This window comes from Vulpes vulpes, chromosome 15 (assembly GCF_048418805.1).
Source record: "Vulpes vulpes isolate BD-2025 chromosome 15, VulVul3, whole genome shotgun sequence".
In the NCBI taxonomy this organism is placed as follows: domain Eukaryota; kingdom Metazoa; phylum Chordata; class Mammalia; order Carnivora; family Canidae; genus Vulpes; species Vulpes vulpes.
Window position 1 is genome coordinate 101,903,262 of NC_132794.1, and position 16,105 is coordinate 101,919,366.

Here is a 16,105-nt window from a genome sequence, read left to right on the forward strand (position 1 = left end):
GTAAAAACCTTATGTAATGAGATTTGAAAGAAAACTTTTGAAGCCAACAAGCAACCATGGGCAATGCTTCAAAGGGCCCAGAATCAATGTTTGTCAATAGTAGTTTTGCATCCTTTATCTTTCATGAATAGAAAGTGTGATGTTATTAGGAGCCCATCCATGCCTTAATTCTGTTTGAGTTTTGATGAATCAGAACTCTGTTAACATTCTGTCTGAATCAGCAATGGCAAGGGCCCCTAGCAGAAGCCTTACCCGATCTGGGGCTTTCATCCTGAAACTGGGATGCTAGTTAACTATCGGACCTTCTGCACAGAACACTCGGCGGCCCTCCTGGGGTGCACCCGGGAGCTGGGGTTCTTGAACTGTGCCACTTTCTTTTGGATCCTTTCTCCCCAGAAAAGAAATCACCCCATGACTCAGCCCAGCTCCAAAGTTACCATTTGTTTAATCAAGATAGTTGGTTTGCAAAACATTAAACATTAAACAGTATTTGATGCCTAGTTAATAATTGGCATCCTCTTCATTTGTTTCTGAATCCTTGGAGACTGACATTTTCCCATCCTAAAGGCATAGACAACAAAAGAAATTGTACTTAGGGCAAAACAAGAGTCCTTAAGCTGCACAGATGCTTGCCAGGATGTCCAATCTCCATATTCTGCTGTTAATGGTTCTGGTGGGAAAGACAGCCATTGGGGTAAGTGTTCCTTTCAAATGTGTGCTTTGGAGAGACTGAGGTTATGAGGAGGACCAAAGCAACTGGCCAGGAGTGACTAGAAACCTCAGCTATGAAAGGCTGGTGTTGCCAGGTTGAAGGCATCCTGACTGTTAGAGTTAATGCATGCCTGTAATGCTGATTGGTGTTGAGAAGCCAGTTCCATGAGGCCATGCAACTGACTTGAGCCCTTCTGGAGCAGAGGCTCCATCAGTGCCTTCTAACTAAGCTGCCTGGGGCAAGAAAATCCGCTTAGATGTGGGCTGTGAGCTGGCATGGATCTCCGAGAACCCTTTGAAAGCTATCAACACTCCTTGTACACGTTGACAGACATACACAGTTTTCTAGCCATTTCGGGTGACACTAGAGTAAGATGCCCTATGATTTGGCTCTAGAGAAGAATCCTACTGGTTGCACATGATCCTGCCAACAGATTTACTTGGATGGATTCGTTTTGGAGAAAGCTTTGTGGGTAATACTCTTTCTCCTTTTTCACAGGACCCTAGTAGATGGGGCAGGGACTTAAACTTGGGCCCAAGGGAGGTGGTGGTGAGCAGGGTAAGGAAATGCCATCTGAGGGTCTTGCATGGACAGTAGGCACCCCTTTGTGGGGAGGGGGCTGGATAGAGAAGGAGCAGGGGGTGAGAACTGAATTAATAGTCATAACCTCTTTATCTTGTGAAATCCTTTTGCATTTTATTTCCCATTTTACTCCACAGAGCTTTCCCTGTAGGAAGCAGATTCAGTTTCAGGTTTTCGATTAGATGCTTCAAACACAATAACCTCTCCTCCCCTTTCGGCAAACTATCCTCAGACACTGACCTTAGCCCCACATTAACCTGTCATGTGCCCCACCTCTGAGAGAGTCTTCTTTTCCAAAAGTGACTTGTATATGAGTGCCCCCGCCTCATTTGATTGCTCGTTGGACATCTGGGGGCTGAGACCCAGCAGAAATAACACACAGGTCTAGAGGAAGAAGTGGAAATTATCAGAAGCCCGCAAGGGGCCCAGAGAAAGTATGAGTCGGAAAGAATTAGAGCCTAAAGTTTGCAGGCAAGGAGAGAGTTGATGCAGTCTGTTTGAAGTTCACAAAACGATAATGGTCCCAAAAAAATCCCTTTTTTGCAAGCCCCAGTGAATTTTTAGGGTTAGCAATGAAATTATAAGTCAATAATGGATAAAAGAGAAAATATGAGAGATAGCCTTCAGGCAATGAGCTTAGTCAGTTCCAAAGAGAGGATTCAGGGCTTTGGAATGTTTTCTTACCCCAGATGTGTGCCAGACAGGTGGTCGAGAAGGCGGCTTGCGTTCCACAGGCCAGGCCACAGACATCCAGGGGAAAGTGGCCAACTCGCTCAGATGCTTTGGAGAGTTTGGGGCATCGTTGGGTGGGGGTGGGGGGGGGCGAGGGGGAAGGAGTCACAGAGCCAGATGGGCTGGGCAGCTTTGCCCACCCCACATAGCTAATAATAATAACCAACTGCTATCATTTCATGAGAAATCCTGTGAGCCAGTGTATCAGTTCATCTTGGGAAGGACACAAAGAAGTAGGTACCATTATCGCTCCCATTTTACAGGTGAGAAAATGGACAGCTTGGCCTCCAGTCAGACAGCTGGGAAGTAGCAGATCTATGGGCTGCTGTTCATTGTCTGGACCAGGTCTTTTGCCTGGACCCTGGCTAACGATGAGATTTCCTCTGTCCACAGAGCTGGCATGGATCTCCAAGTGTTTGGAGTGTTGACCAGGGTCATGGTCCTCTGTGTAGGAACAGGAAGCTCTTAGACCAGGGTTTGGTTTGCTGGTTGGTGTTACAGACTCCATTTGCCTCCAAAACTTTTAAAAGTAGTCACAGGGCCTGTGGTCACTATCCTTTGGAAGGATGTATGGACACTCTCTCATGAATTTAGGTCATGCGGCAAACCTTACAATGCCTTCTCTATAAGCTCATCTTTAACTCAGATTTTTATTCAGACATCCATGATCCAAAGAGGTATAGGTCAAATGTGATCGCCATGAACACCAGAGATTCATCCATAGGTCCTTCCCAGCTTGGGTTAGAATTGGTTTTCCTTGATAAACAGAACAGCTTTGTATGGTTGTCCCCATTTTATGGATGAGAAACATACCCAGAGATGTTACACTGACTTCCCAGCCAGGATTGAGGCCCAGGTGTGTCCAACTCCTTCCCCATCACAGGAAGCCCACTCAGCTGTGTGAAGGAAGGACACTACCATCAGGGCTCAGAAACCTCTTCTTGCTGTGGCTCTTGGGTGATTTAAGGGTGCCACTGGCCTCCACCATAATGGAATTTGACCTCTTTGAGGGTCAAAAGCCAGAGGACAAGGTTCGTTCAGGCCTGTCCTACTTAGCTTGGCCCATCCCCAGAGAAGACAGAAGACAGTGCCTCCTCCTCTCCCAGAGTGTTTGCCCCCATGTCTGGACTTTTTAAAATTTATTTTATTTTTTTTTTAAAGATTTTATTTATTTATTCATGAGACACACAGAGAGGGACAGAGACACAGGCAGAGGAGAAGCAGGCACACCACAGGGAGCCCGAATCAGGACTCGATTCTGGGACCTTAGGATAAGGCCCTGAGTCCAACACACATGCTCAACTGCTGAGCCACCCAGGCATACGCATTTCTGGACTTTTTAAGCCCTAGAGTTTGGACCTAAGAATTCTAGCATCCTCCCAGGTGAAGCGCCGCAGAAATTTCTGAATAGGTCTGAGTCTGCCGATTGGCACCTTGGGGTACATTCTGCTCTTAGCCCGAGTTTTATTTGGTGGGTAGAGGGTCAGCCTGAGTATTTTGATTTCTTTTCAATTGCTTGGCAACATTTGCAAATCAGAACGTTTCACATAGAAATACAAATTCCCAGCTTTTCTTGAAAACCAGATATTTTAATAACATGGGGCTCACATTCCTGCTTGGCACCAACCAGATGAGGGGCTATCACTCCTACTTTTAGGAGAAGCTCAAGCCCCCAGGTCCATAGGCCCTACCACTTTCAACTATTGGCACCCTTTTACTTGACAGATATACATTATCTGCTGGGCTCTAGCTTGGAGAGAGACAGAGAGAGAGAGAGAAAGGGAGAGAGAGAGAGAACCCAGCTTGTCTGTTACGATGCAGTAACACTGTAGATGTTGAAGGGTTGAAGCCAATTTTGGATGGTCAGGTAACTGGGTTCAGTGTCTGATAAATTTGAGCATCCAAATCTACATGGCCCCCAGGACTGACCCAGGCCTTTCACAGGAAGATACAAGTCACCTCTTTCTAAGCCTCAACATTCCAGAATGTTCCAATCTCTTTCAGGCGTGGAGGGGCATCATACCTCTCTCTTGCTAGAACCCACACAGTCTTATGGAAAAGAGAGGGGCTGAATTTCACTGCGACTTCTTATACATTTTTTTTTAACTGATCCAAAGCAAATTCCAACTCATTAGCTTTGGCGGTATGCACTGGTATTTAGGGAAATCAGGTCGCGGGAAATTGCATGTGTATATAGGCACAGATATATTTATATTTTAAATCCATTAGGGTTCCCTAAATGCAAAAGCAATGCCGCTGTCACAGAGAAACAGCACAGCAGAATATTCGGCAGCCGGGATTTTAAATAAAACATGCTTTTCTTCATAATTAATATAACAAGGTTTTCTGGCTTAGGACCTGGCAAGGATCCCAGGAAAAATGAAGGGATGGGGGTTGGTGTGACGTGCCTGTGACCCGACAAACAAATCCCAGGAAGAGTTTATGCTTAGTGAGCTCTCTTCAATCATGCCCACAATTTGAAGAAAAAGAAAAAGAAAAGGAAAAGGAAAAGGAAAAAAAAGGAAAAGGAAAAGGAAAAAGGAAACGGAAAAGGGAAAAAGGGAAAAAAGAAAGAAGAAAGAAAGAAAGAATCAAACTCATTGACAATGGCTAATAATTATAATCATAGTGACAACAATTCATTAAGTTTATTAAGTCTCTACTATATGTCAGCTATCATGTGCCTGATGTTTATGATCTCATTTAAGTTCCCCAACAGCCCCATGAGTTAGGGACAGTGTCATCCTCATTTGACAGACAGGAAACTAAGCTATAGAAAAGTTCAATAATCTGCCCCAGGTGGCAGCCCTGGGTGGTTACAGAGCCAGGATTCAAACCCAGGTCTGCCCGATGCCAGGTCCATGCTCATGACCGCTGGGCAGAGGATGCCACCCCAGGCGCTACCCAAGAACAATGAGAACGCTCAGTGTGGTATGGAAGGTGCCAGAAGAGGCAGTGGTCTCAGCCTCCAGCTTCAGGCGGAGATAAAGTTACTCCTACCCGGCAGCAACTTCCACAGTCCCTCCAGTTTTTCTTTCTAACACCAGAAGCTTCGAGGCTTGCCAGATTGCTAACCAATCAGTTCAGTGTTTTCAAATCTTACTCATGAATGAATTTTTGCTAAAGCCCAAGCCAGTTTCTTAATATGTCCGTTAAACATACTTACCTTTTCTCTATTTGGATAGATTTATTTTTAAAGGAAATTGTCACTATTACAAATGGAAAAAAAAAAAACAGAAAATGATGTCATTGAATTCTAACTGGCTACACTTGCCATGCAGATGCTCAGAGCCTGAAGCCGCTTTCTCCTTGGGGAAGGGGAGACTAGCTGGAGGTAGAGAGAGACTAGCTGGAGGTAGAGAGGATAGAGACGGACCAGCTCCACCAAGGTTTTCTTTGTGATGGGTTTGGAAGGATTGACAGTAAAATTGGGAAGGGAGTGACCGCCTCATGCAGTGTTTGGTGTCACGCCCTGGCCAAGCACCTCGCACATCAGCTCGGGGACCCGCAGCTCCACACTACAGAAAGCTCAGCTTCACGGGTTGACTTGGTTCCCATCAGTGAGAAATTACTTTTCTAAACCCCTGGGCTGTTTGCTGAGGCCAACTGGCCAAGGTTAACATGGGGGATTATGCCCATGTGGCAGGACTCAGACCCACCCTACTCTTTTGTTTTGTGTGTTCTTTCGCCTTTCCAAAGGCCTTCCAATTGCATAATCACATCCAGAAAGGACTGTTTTTACCCAATCTCACTCTCCTGGATGAACTTACTCCCTAACCTTCAATCCTCCCCAATTCTTTGCCAATGCGACACTCCTGAGGTGTTTCTGAATCCCCTTAAATAAAACATCAGGGTGAGCAAATTTTTACTTTTACAATCGGGGAAACTGAGGCACAGAGCAATTTGATACCTGGCACGGGAGCAAAGATCAGCCCATCGTCTCCTTGGCCAGGAGCTTCATGCCTAAGGCAGCTATAATCAAAGCTGGGCTGAGGGTAAAGTCACCTGGGTACTGGGTGAAAAATTCATGTTCTACCCCAGACCCATAGACACACAGCCTCTGAAGATAGGGCCCAGGAATCTGAATTTTCACCCAGCTCTCCAGCAAAGAATGACAAGTGCCTTGGAGCTCTTCCTTCCACCCCACCCCCCATCTCTGCTTGTCCCATGAAGCTGTAGTCCAGTCCCCTGCTTACCTGGACAGGGATCTGAGTGGGCTCTAAAGCTCTGAGCTTCAAAGCAGAGAAGCTGCACAGAGTCCCTCCGAGCCAGACACAGATGACTTGGCTTCAGAGCAAGGAGATCTGGCCTTGAGTCCATCCCCTGCCCCAATCAGCTCATGTCCTTGCAGGAATACTTCACACACACACACACACACACACACACACACACACACACTCCAGGCCTTAGCTTCCTCCATACACGAAGGCTCTAGATCCGCTCTTCTCTGCAATGTACCCTTGCTGGTCACTATTGTCCTGCTTCAACCAGGCTCCCAAGAAGGAAACCAACCACACAGACCACAGGCCAGGGCTTTCTTCTTTGGCCTCCAGATTTCCCCATTAGAGCTTTGCCTCCTTGCCCTGAGCTTCAGATTAAAGCAAAGCCACAGCAAACCTGCTGATCCTGAGACAGCATCGTGCAGCTTATGTGCGAAAGCAAGAAAGGCAAGATTCCTCGTGACTAAAAAAAGGACCAAGTGGCACCACTTTATACCTATTAGGATGGCTAGAAGTATTTAAGAGGGAAAGTAACCAGAGTTGGAGAGAATGTGGAGAAATGGGAGCCCGCATGCCGTGCTGGTGGGCATGTAAAATGGTGCGGCCATGGTGGAAAACAGTATAGTGGTTTCTCAAAAAGTTAAACATAGAACTATCATATGACCCAGAAAATTCCACTCCTAGCTATTACCCAAAAGGATGGAAAGCAGGGACTGGAAAATATGTGTACACCAACGTTCACAGCAGCTTATTCACAAGAGCCAAAGATGTAAACAAGCCAAGTGTCCCTCAACACACCAAGGGATAAACAAAATGGATATACAATGCATACTACTCAGCCTTCAAAGAAATGAAATTTTGATATATGCTACCGACACGGATAAACCTTAAGAACATTATGCCTAGTGAAATAAATCCAGTCCCAGAAGGACAAACTTTGTGCTTCCACACATATAAAGTACCTAGAATAGGCGAATCGAGAGACAGAACAGAGAATACAGTTACTCAGGTACTGGCCATGGAAGGGACAAAAGGGTTATTGTCTAATGACCACAGACTTTCTGTTGGGGATGATGAGACAGTCTTGGGTGAAGATGGTGGAGACGGTTACACAACAATGTGAATGTGACTAATGCTACTGAATGGTCCCCTTACAAGGGGTTAACATTAAAAACTATTGTGTTACATGTATTTTTTGAAAAGGACTAAGTGGCTTTGGACGACTGTTAATTTCATCAATAGTTTGTCTGGAGCAGGAGCCAGAGTGGGCGGAAGGGGGGGGGGTGATGGCATGGGGCAATGCTTGGCTAGTGACGAGAACACTGACCACCTCTGTCACTGCCACCTCTCACCCTGACCTTGAGCTCTCTGTCCAACAGTGAGGACTGGCCTGCTGAACTGTGCACTCTTGTCTCGGGCCTGCCTTCCAGCCCAGTGGCTGCAGCTTCTCCAGGCCGTGGTTTACAGTTAGCGCCCACCAGCTGCCCTTGGGAGTAATGCAATTCCCCCACAATGATCTACCACCAGGTCATAATAGACCATCCAAGGGGGAAGGCATGGGGGGATTGGAGTCCTAATGTTTTATCCAACAGGTGAAAGGTTTTTCTGTTGTTGCTTCATGCTAATCCAAGCTTCTGGCCCCAAGGATGGGTCTAGGTCCACATCTCCCCTCTTCTGCTTCCCAGTCCTGGGAGTCATCAACTCAGAGTTTTAGTCTCTGCCTTTTTGCTTGTTTTCCAGAAGATCGAGAATTCCGAAAGGTAGGGGAAGCATCAGAATTGAAATAATCTAGAAAAAGATTAAACTAGATTAAAGATAGGACAAAACAGATTAGACTTCAACGCTCTTCAGCCCCAAGGAGATTTACAGGCTAAATCAGTAAGACCCAGAGACAATATCCTTCTGTCTGCCCTCTCTGTCTTTCCCACTAATCAGCCCTGACCTGGAAGATACTAGAAGATACTAGAAGCTGCTATTTTAGCCCTGTTGAGACAAGGAACAGAAATGGTGGAAGAAGCAGGCAGTGGCTGGTATGCCCCCTTGATCTGGGTGGAGTTGTGTGTTGAGATGTGTTAGCCAGAGTGGACTGCCCGAGGCTTGAGCTGACTTTTGTGCCTTCCACAGCTGTCACTGGTGCCCAGTTGCCCTCTCTGTGTCCTGCCAGGCCTGGGCTAGCCTGGACAGGCCTTTCATAAAGCTTACCAAGGACAGAGATCTGATCTGAGAACCCAGCTCAACACTCTGTCTCTCTTAGAATTAGGTAGCTCTTCTGTTTCCTTCTCCATCCTTCCATTCCAATATATACCTGCCGTGCTTCCCTCATCCCTCATAGTAACGGAGGTTAAGACCAAGGACTCTGGTGGAAGGCTGGCCCCATTCCATCCTGGCTTTACCAGTGGAATTACTTTGGGCAACTTAATCTCTGCAAATCTGTTTGCTCGCCTCTAAAACGGACATAATTGTAGGACCTCAAGGATCAAGCATCGTGTACGATGAACGAGACCAAACGCGTGTACGACCTTTAGCACAGCCCTTGGCACACTGTCAGCTCTTAGTACAGGTCAAGTGAGACCACAGTCATCTCCTCCTCTTCCTCTTTCATTTTCTTTAGCTTTAGGGGTCTTCCTCCTGGGATTTGCAAGTCCCAGGAGTAGGAATTCTATCATTTCCTGGTCATGTGGAAAAACTGAATGCCACAATGGGATGAAAGGAGGCAGATAGTGTAGGTATGGTGCCTCCCCATCCCCTGGGCCGCATCACCCGGGTTAGTCCCAGGATCCAGACAGATGGCATGAGTAACTGGCTGTTGGCCTGGACTTCCCCACAGGGTCCCCAGATAGCTGGCCTGCGCTCAGGCGACCCTCTCCACTTCTCCCTGCAGCCTCCCTGCCGGCGGCCCCGGGGGTTCACAAAATGAGCTGTCCTGCTGCGGATCCCTGGGAGCTGCTGACACGCAACCCAGGCTGCACAGCTGCTTCAGCCTCCCCCAGAACCCGTGGGATCCACAGGGCGCCCAGCGCTCGCTGCCCTCCAAAGGTCCAGCTTGCTTTTTGGTGGGTTTCCCCCGCAGCTCCAGCTCCCGCTCCTGGGAAGGGCACGTCTGCCACCTGCTGGCTGTGGGCTGCGCAGCACCTGGCCCACCCTCGCGTCCAGGTGGGAGCCGAGATGCAGGGCTCTGGCCCCCCCGCACAGGTGTCACAGGGCCTCTTCCCCACGGGGCCTGGAGCAAGTCTGATCCTCGACGTCCTCTCTCCTTTCCTGCCCACTTCTCGGGGCCGGCAGTGGCCAGGCATTCCGTTCAAATAGGAGAAATCAGTGGGTCCCTCCTCTCGGCTGGGCAAATACAGGGAGAGGGGGACAGGCCCTGCTCTCCAGACAAGCTCCATGGGGGGAAGCTGAGGCAGGTAAAGGACGGGATCAAGGCAGAGTCGGCAGGAGGGGTGACGATCTCACCTGGGGCTGTCTCCTGCCCCAACTTTGGCTCTGTCCTGGCGCTCAAGCCTGGAGGGGTCAATTTTGGATGCTCCCACCCATTCAAGCCCCCAGACCCAGGAACACCCTTGAGACCTGAACTTGCCCTTCCTCTGTCAGGCCCCCCACTATCAACCCCCTCCCCAGACAAAACACCCACCTTTCTGCTCATTCTTTGCAGAAACCAGGCCTGGCAACTGTGAGGCAATTAAACAGGTACGGGCTGAGTCCAGACAGCAAACAGCCCCTCTTCCCCTCTGCATCCTGCGTGCTCCCCAACCGTTTATGGTAGAATTTGTCAGATCTACAGAAAAGGGGAAAGAATAATTCACTGAATATACACATAGATCTATTCACAATACCATTATAATTCTCAAGAAATTCCACATTGAAGCGATATTTTCTAATATATTTCCCAAATGCCCCAATAATGTCCTTTATAGCTTTTTTTTTTTTTAAATCAAGGATCACTCACTTCATTTGGTTGTCATGCCTCTTTCTTCTCATTTCATAAAGAACAGCCTTCCCATCCTCTTTGTCTTTCGTGACTCTGTTTTGTAGGGTCGAGGCTAGGTGTTTGGTTGAAGGTCCGCAACCCACTTGTCGGGTCCCTCATGAGTAGACGCAGGAGAAGCATTTTTGTCAAGAAGCCCACTTGTTGTGCGCTAAGTACATCCTGTCTGGATGCGTTCCTTTTTTTTTACCTGTCTTTTCTAATTTATCCTCTGCCTAGTTCCCAAAATGGCTAAGGAGGCCTAAAGAATCAGAACTTCTGCTGGAGGGAGGGGAAGGTTGATGAGGGCCCTGGGAAAATGACCACACTGACCACAGCTTTTTGGTGGCTAAGACCCAGAGGGAGACCTGTCAACGATCAGAACCCTCCTTTTCCAAATCGGAGGTCAGCAAACTTTGTAAAGGGCCAGATAGGAAATATCTGGGGCTGTTTGGTCTTCATCACAACTACTTTGCTGGCATAGCACAAAAGGAATCTCAGACGATCCTGAAAAACGGGCATGGCTGTGTCCCAATCAAATTTGATTTGTAAAACCATACTTCCGGGTTTGGCCCCCAAAAGCCTTAGTTTGCTGACCCTTGGATTAAGTAAAAGCAAATATTCCAGCTATTAAATGACTAAGGCTTTCTTTTTCCCGTAAGTATTGCGTTCTAAAAGGAACTGTTCAACACACTATTTATTGATTCAGCAAAAACTCTTTGAGCAGTGTCACGTGCCGAGCACTACACTCAGTATGGGGTAACACATTGGTGATGACACAGACAAGATCTTTGCCTTTCTGGAGGACAGAGTCGATGTGAGAAACAGATAACATGCAGATAAACAACTGTAAAGTACTGTTGCAATAAGAACTGTGGAGGAAATGAACGGATAAAGTGACAAAACAATGGGGGAGGGAGTCATACCCATAGGGGAGTTGGGGAAGGCCTCCTTGAGAAGATGACATTTAAGCCGATGTCACGGGACCTAGTGGTGGTCATGGGAGACAGCTTTCTAGGCAGAAGGAAGAGCAAGAGCAAAGGCCGTGAGGTGAGAGGAGCTTAGCTAGCACCACTTGGAACCCAGGTGTGGCTGGAGATTAGTAAAGGGCTGTGGAAGGAAAGGGTATGGGAGGAGGTTTATAGATCGCCGCGGGTGCTTGCATTTTATTCCAAGAACAATGGGAGGCCTCTGGAGAGTTTTAAGCATCTGTCCATCCCCAGCCCAAGGAGCTGTCACCAAGGGAATCACCTGGACTTGAGTCTGAATCCAAATCCTATCATAACTGTGTGACCTCTAAGCCTCAATTTTCTCACCTGTAAATGGGCTAATAAAAGCCTCCTCATAGGACTCTGATAAGAATGAAATGCGGCAACGCACAAGCAGGCAGACAGGAGATGCTCAATATATGCTAATCACTATCACTGATGAGATTGTCTGTACCTGGACAGCCACGCGCGCCCCAGCATGAGAACAGGTAAGCACAAGCGCCACAAGTCTGTACCAAGGAGGATGCACAGGAAAAAAGGGGCATCTTCAAATAGGCCCCACCTTCCAGCCCATCCCAGCTACAGCCAGCCCAGAGCACCCAGCGCTCCTGATCCTTACCTGTGACCCTGGGAGATGTTCTTCTTGGCTTGCAGGAGCTCAGGGAGCCGCCCAGCCAGTCAGCTGACTCAACCTTGCTCAGCCCTGTGTTGGTTTGTTTGTGTTTTTGTTTTTTCAGTTCTCCCTGATGTCTTTACTCATAGACCCAGACCCAGGTGAGTTGTGGATCGCCCTGGGGCTCCTCACAAACTACAGGGTGGTTCTGGGACAGCAGAAAAGTGACCCACGTGTGTAAGTGTTGGCACAAGCTCCAGGTTCATATGGTTCAGAAGTGTTGTAGATCCCTTTTGAGAATTTTTCCAGAAAAACGCACTCCCCATGTTTGTCCCTCCGTGCATGTACACACTGCTTTACTAAATTTTGAGTTGCCCGTGGATGCCCCTGGTTCCCCATCTCAAGACCCCAAGGGGAAAATTGATGATATAGTTAAATCCTTTCATTTTACTGAGAAGGGAACTGAGACCCTGGGAGGGGAGGCTACAGGTCATATATGGATGAGATAAGATGAAAAGTCCAATTCAAAGCGAGGGTGGCACTGGGCAATCACTGGCTCCAGGCAGGCCAGCCCTGGGCCCCCACTCACTCTACCCCTGGGATGGGGAGCCTGGTCCATGCTGTGCCATGCAGACAGTCCCCAGGCTGACTCACCCCTGTGGTGGCCTCCTACCAGCCCCACCCCCAACACCACCCCTCTGCCCAGTACCCTCAGCTGTGCCTGAGCCAAGCAGGGCTGCTCCTCCTGCCATCATCCAATCTTGGTCTCTGACTCTGGGCTCATGTCTCCCTGTGCTGCTCTGAGACCCAAGGGAGAAACCCATATACAACCCCATCAGGGCAGAGGCTGGCATCTCCCACTGGTAGTAACTATGCAGGCCACCCATAGAGGACAGGAGCCAGGGAGACAGAACATGCAGATGGCAGTCACATCTAAACCTTGGATCGAGGGCTTATTTGGAGCACGGGTGAAGACAACTGGGTTAAAATCCACTTGACAGTCGGTATTCTCCAGCAGCAAAGCCCTGAATGGGCAGACAGACTTGTGCTGGCTCAATGCAAATGATGTCTGATCTTTGTCCACCCCTTATGTTCAGGGAGTGTTTGTGGAATCGAGCATGGTGTGTGGGTTTTGAGAGGGTCTATGTCTTTCCCCAAAACAAAGGAGACTGTTCTATTCGACAACACATAATTTAGTTCCTTTGAGGGATCGTGTTCCAGAGGGCAGGTCACATCAGCATCCGCATTTGGAGTCCAGTGAGGGTCCAAAGCCAAGAGGTGGGAAGAACTGCCCCTTCCCTGTCCTTCAGCTCACACTACTCAGGCACCACTGAAGGAGCAGCTTTGGCCTCAGTGTCAGAGAGAAGGAGCTCCAGAATTGTGAGGTCACACAGTGGACGAGGAGCATAGAAGAGTCCCAAGACCTCACTCTCTTCAAGAATTTGAAAAGCAGACTCACCCCTAGTCCATGAGGTCAACTTTGTGAGAATTAAGAGGTGTCTTTACCTCAAGACACTGTATGCCTATCTTCCAGAAAATTGCAGAAGACATCTACAGTGACCATGAGTTTATGACAGCCTGGGACTGTGTGCAGTGAGCAACTTGAACTGTAAGCGGTGGCCCTACCAAACATGAATCACAGAAAAGGGAGTATTCATTCTATGTGTTCATAAAGTTTTTAGCTTTAATTAAATAGATGAGAAGCCATGGGATCAGATTTGGTCTGCAAACAGAACTTCCTAACCATCAGAGTTGTCCAAAAATCTGAATGTGCCATTGGGCTCCCAGGAGGTAGTGAGTTCTCCATCACTTGCGGTGTTTAAACCCAGGCTGAAAAACCAGTTAGTAGGGAGTGGAGGGTGTTGGATTTTAACATTCTGAAATTCTAGGCTCTAGAAGAACTCTGCCAATAGCCTCTTCCAGTTTGGTGAGTAGATGAAGGGACCCTGGAGCACACCATCCCTGGGCTCCCAGTCCATCTCAAGGTGTTTGGTCAACCTCTGGCTGTGGAGCAGGGTGAGATGTAGTAGCTGGGCCTTTCTGCAAAGAGCAGGTTAGGTTTTAAAAATGCCCCCTGTTCGTGTCTGCTTTAATTTCACATGGGGGTTGTGCTTTGATGGAATTTGTCAGATCCCAGCTGGCTTTAGAAAGCAGTGTGGCCAAGAAACACCATGCTCGTGTCCACAGGCAAGCTGCTTCTGTAGTTGGTCTTGCTGGACACTGTGCGTGGCAAGGGTTTTGCTGGAGCAGAAGGTGCCCAGGCCACAGTCCCCAATGGGTGGCAGAGGAAGTGGCCATCAAACAGCACAGACTGCTCATCTCCCCAAAGCAGGTGCCGTGACAGCCAACGGGCCTGCGGAAATGCCTCTTCAAAGCTGGCTTGGCTCTGCCCAGCAACACAAGCTGAGCCCATCCATCAGCTGTCCTGCCGCCTGCCAGTGAGGGTCTCCGTTGGGCTTGCCCTGTCAGCTGGATTGGAAGCGTCAAATACAGGCCAACAGGGCTGGGGTTTGGGGGAGGCCCTCGGAGGAACCGTCTGTGCCACGGTGATGGATGACGCCAACAGGGATAGCATTCCAGAGATTTTTATTCCGTTCCGCACATCTGGCAAGCTCCTTAACCAGAGCAGATGCAGAGCCCCCATCACACAAACTCTGAGCTTTTTCCGAGAGACCCTGGGTACCAGACCACAGTAATCTCAGTTGAGGGACTTGGAGCATGTGGTAAAAAAAAATTTCTCAATGTGTATTACTTCCTGGAAGCTAAAACCCATGAAGTTTCACAAAACACGAACCCACAAGAGCATCCCGGGCTGGTAGGAAAGCAAACCAGACTTGGAGTTAGGTCGACCTGGGTTCTGATGGCACCTCCTCCTGCTCTCGTTTTCCCGCACTTCTGTCAAATAGGAATAATAACACCTACGCCATGGGGTTTCTCTATGTGCAACCATATTTATTTAGTATAGTGTCCAATACATAGAAAATGCTCAATAGATAATAGCCAGCTACTGGGATGATTTGAGTGAGTTCAGGATAGCCTCCCCATCCTTCCTGATAAGTTCTAGAAACAGTCTCTCATAAATAGACAATTCCACAAGGATTTCTCTTTATACCTAATATAAAATGCTTCTGACAGCTGCTCCCATTCTTCACCCAAAGCATTCTCCTTTTCTATAGCCCAGAGAAAGTCTCCAATAATCTGTATTTGGACCTAGAGTGTTATCCTACAATCCAGCAATGGAAGCAAATTCTATGCCAGGCCGTAATCCCTCTCTGTGCAGGAAAGCACTTGGATACATTTCTAGACTCCTACAGAGCTCCTTAGGCATTTTCTTCTTCAGTTTCTCTCCTAAATTCCCTGTCTCCTCTGCTCCAAGCAGATACTAACTTTGCTGGCCAATCAGAAGGATGAGAAGCCCCACCACAGAGGGAAAACCTCACGTGCCAAGCGCATGCATTAACTGCGTAGAGGGCTCGGTGCTGGGTGCTAAGGGTTACAAAGAGGAATAGACATGGCCCTTGCTCATAAGACACCAACTTTCTAGGTGGAGGAAATAATCAGATGGACAAAGTTGAATAATAAACCACAAGACAGAGGTGCCATCTGAGCTCCAGCATTGAAACCTGGCACTCTACAGCCTTCTGGGCCACGGAGGAATGCGGAATATCTCAACTTCATATCCTACGGGCAGCCCAACAGCAATCAAGCCCTCTGGGTTCATTCATTATTACTGCAGAATATACTACCCTAAACTTAGTGGCTTCAACGATTGCTATTCTTGTTAGAATAAGAATAATGTCTCAATTCTTTGGGTTGCCTATTTATTTATTTGTTTGTTTATTCATGAGAGACACAGGGGTGGGGGCAGAGACACAGGCAGAGGGAGAAGCAGGCTCCATGCCGGGAGCCCGACGTGGGACTCGATCCCGGGTCTCCAGGATCACACCCCAGGCTGAAGGTAGTGCTAAACCGCTGAGCCACCCGGGTGTTGGCAATTTAGACTGGGTTCACCTAGGTAGTTCCTCTGGTCTGGATCAGGCTCAGCTGATGTTGGCTGGGCCTCCTGGTATGTCTGCAGTCAGCTGATCGATCAGCTGGGCTCTCATATGTCTAAAGCCTTGACTGAAACTGCTGGGCCTCCTGCTGCCCCACACATTCTCTTATCCCCCACAGAATAGCCCAGAGTCATTCACATGGCAGACGCAGGGGTCTGAGAGAGAGAGAGAGAGAGAGAGAGAGAGAGAGAGAGAGAGGAAGTGCACAAGACTGTTTGAGACCCAGGCTTGGAGCTGG

The 16,105-nt window shown here is 48.2% G+C and overlaps 1 protein-coding gene across 1 annotated transcript in view; it reads left to right on the forward strand.

Moving 5' to 3' along the window:
* Positions 1–474: 474 nt before the first annotated feature.
* The window catches only part of HABP2 (hyaluronan binding protein 2), a 33,404-nt gene continuing 17,773 nt past the window's right edge, over positions 475–16,105 (forward strand). Inside the window, exons 1-2 of the mRNA XM_025993723.2 lie at positions 475–694; positions 11,937–11,973. Of these exons, the coding sequence (XP_025849508.1) occupies positions 626–694; positions 11,937–11,973 (106 nt within the window). The 5' untranslated portion in view covers positions 475–625. The remainder of the gene's footprint in view (positions 695–11,936; positions 11,974–16,105) is intronic.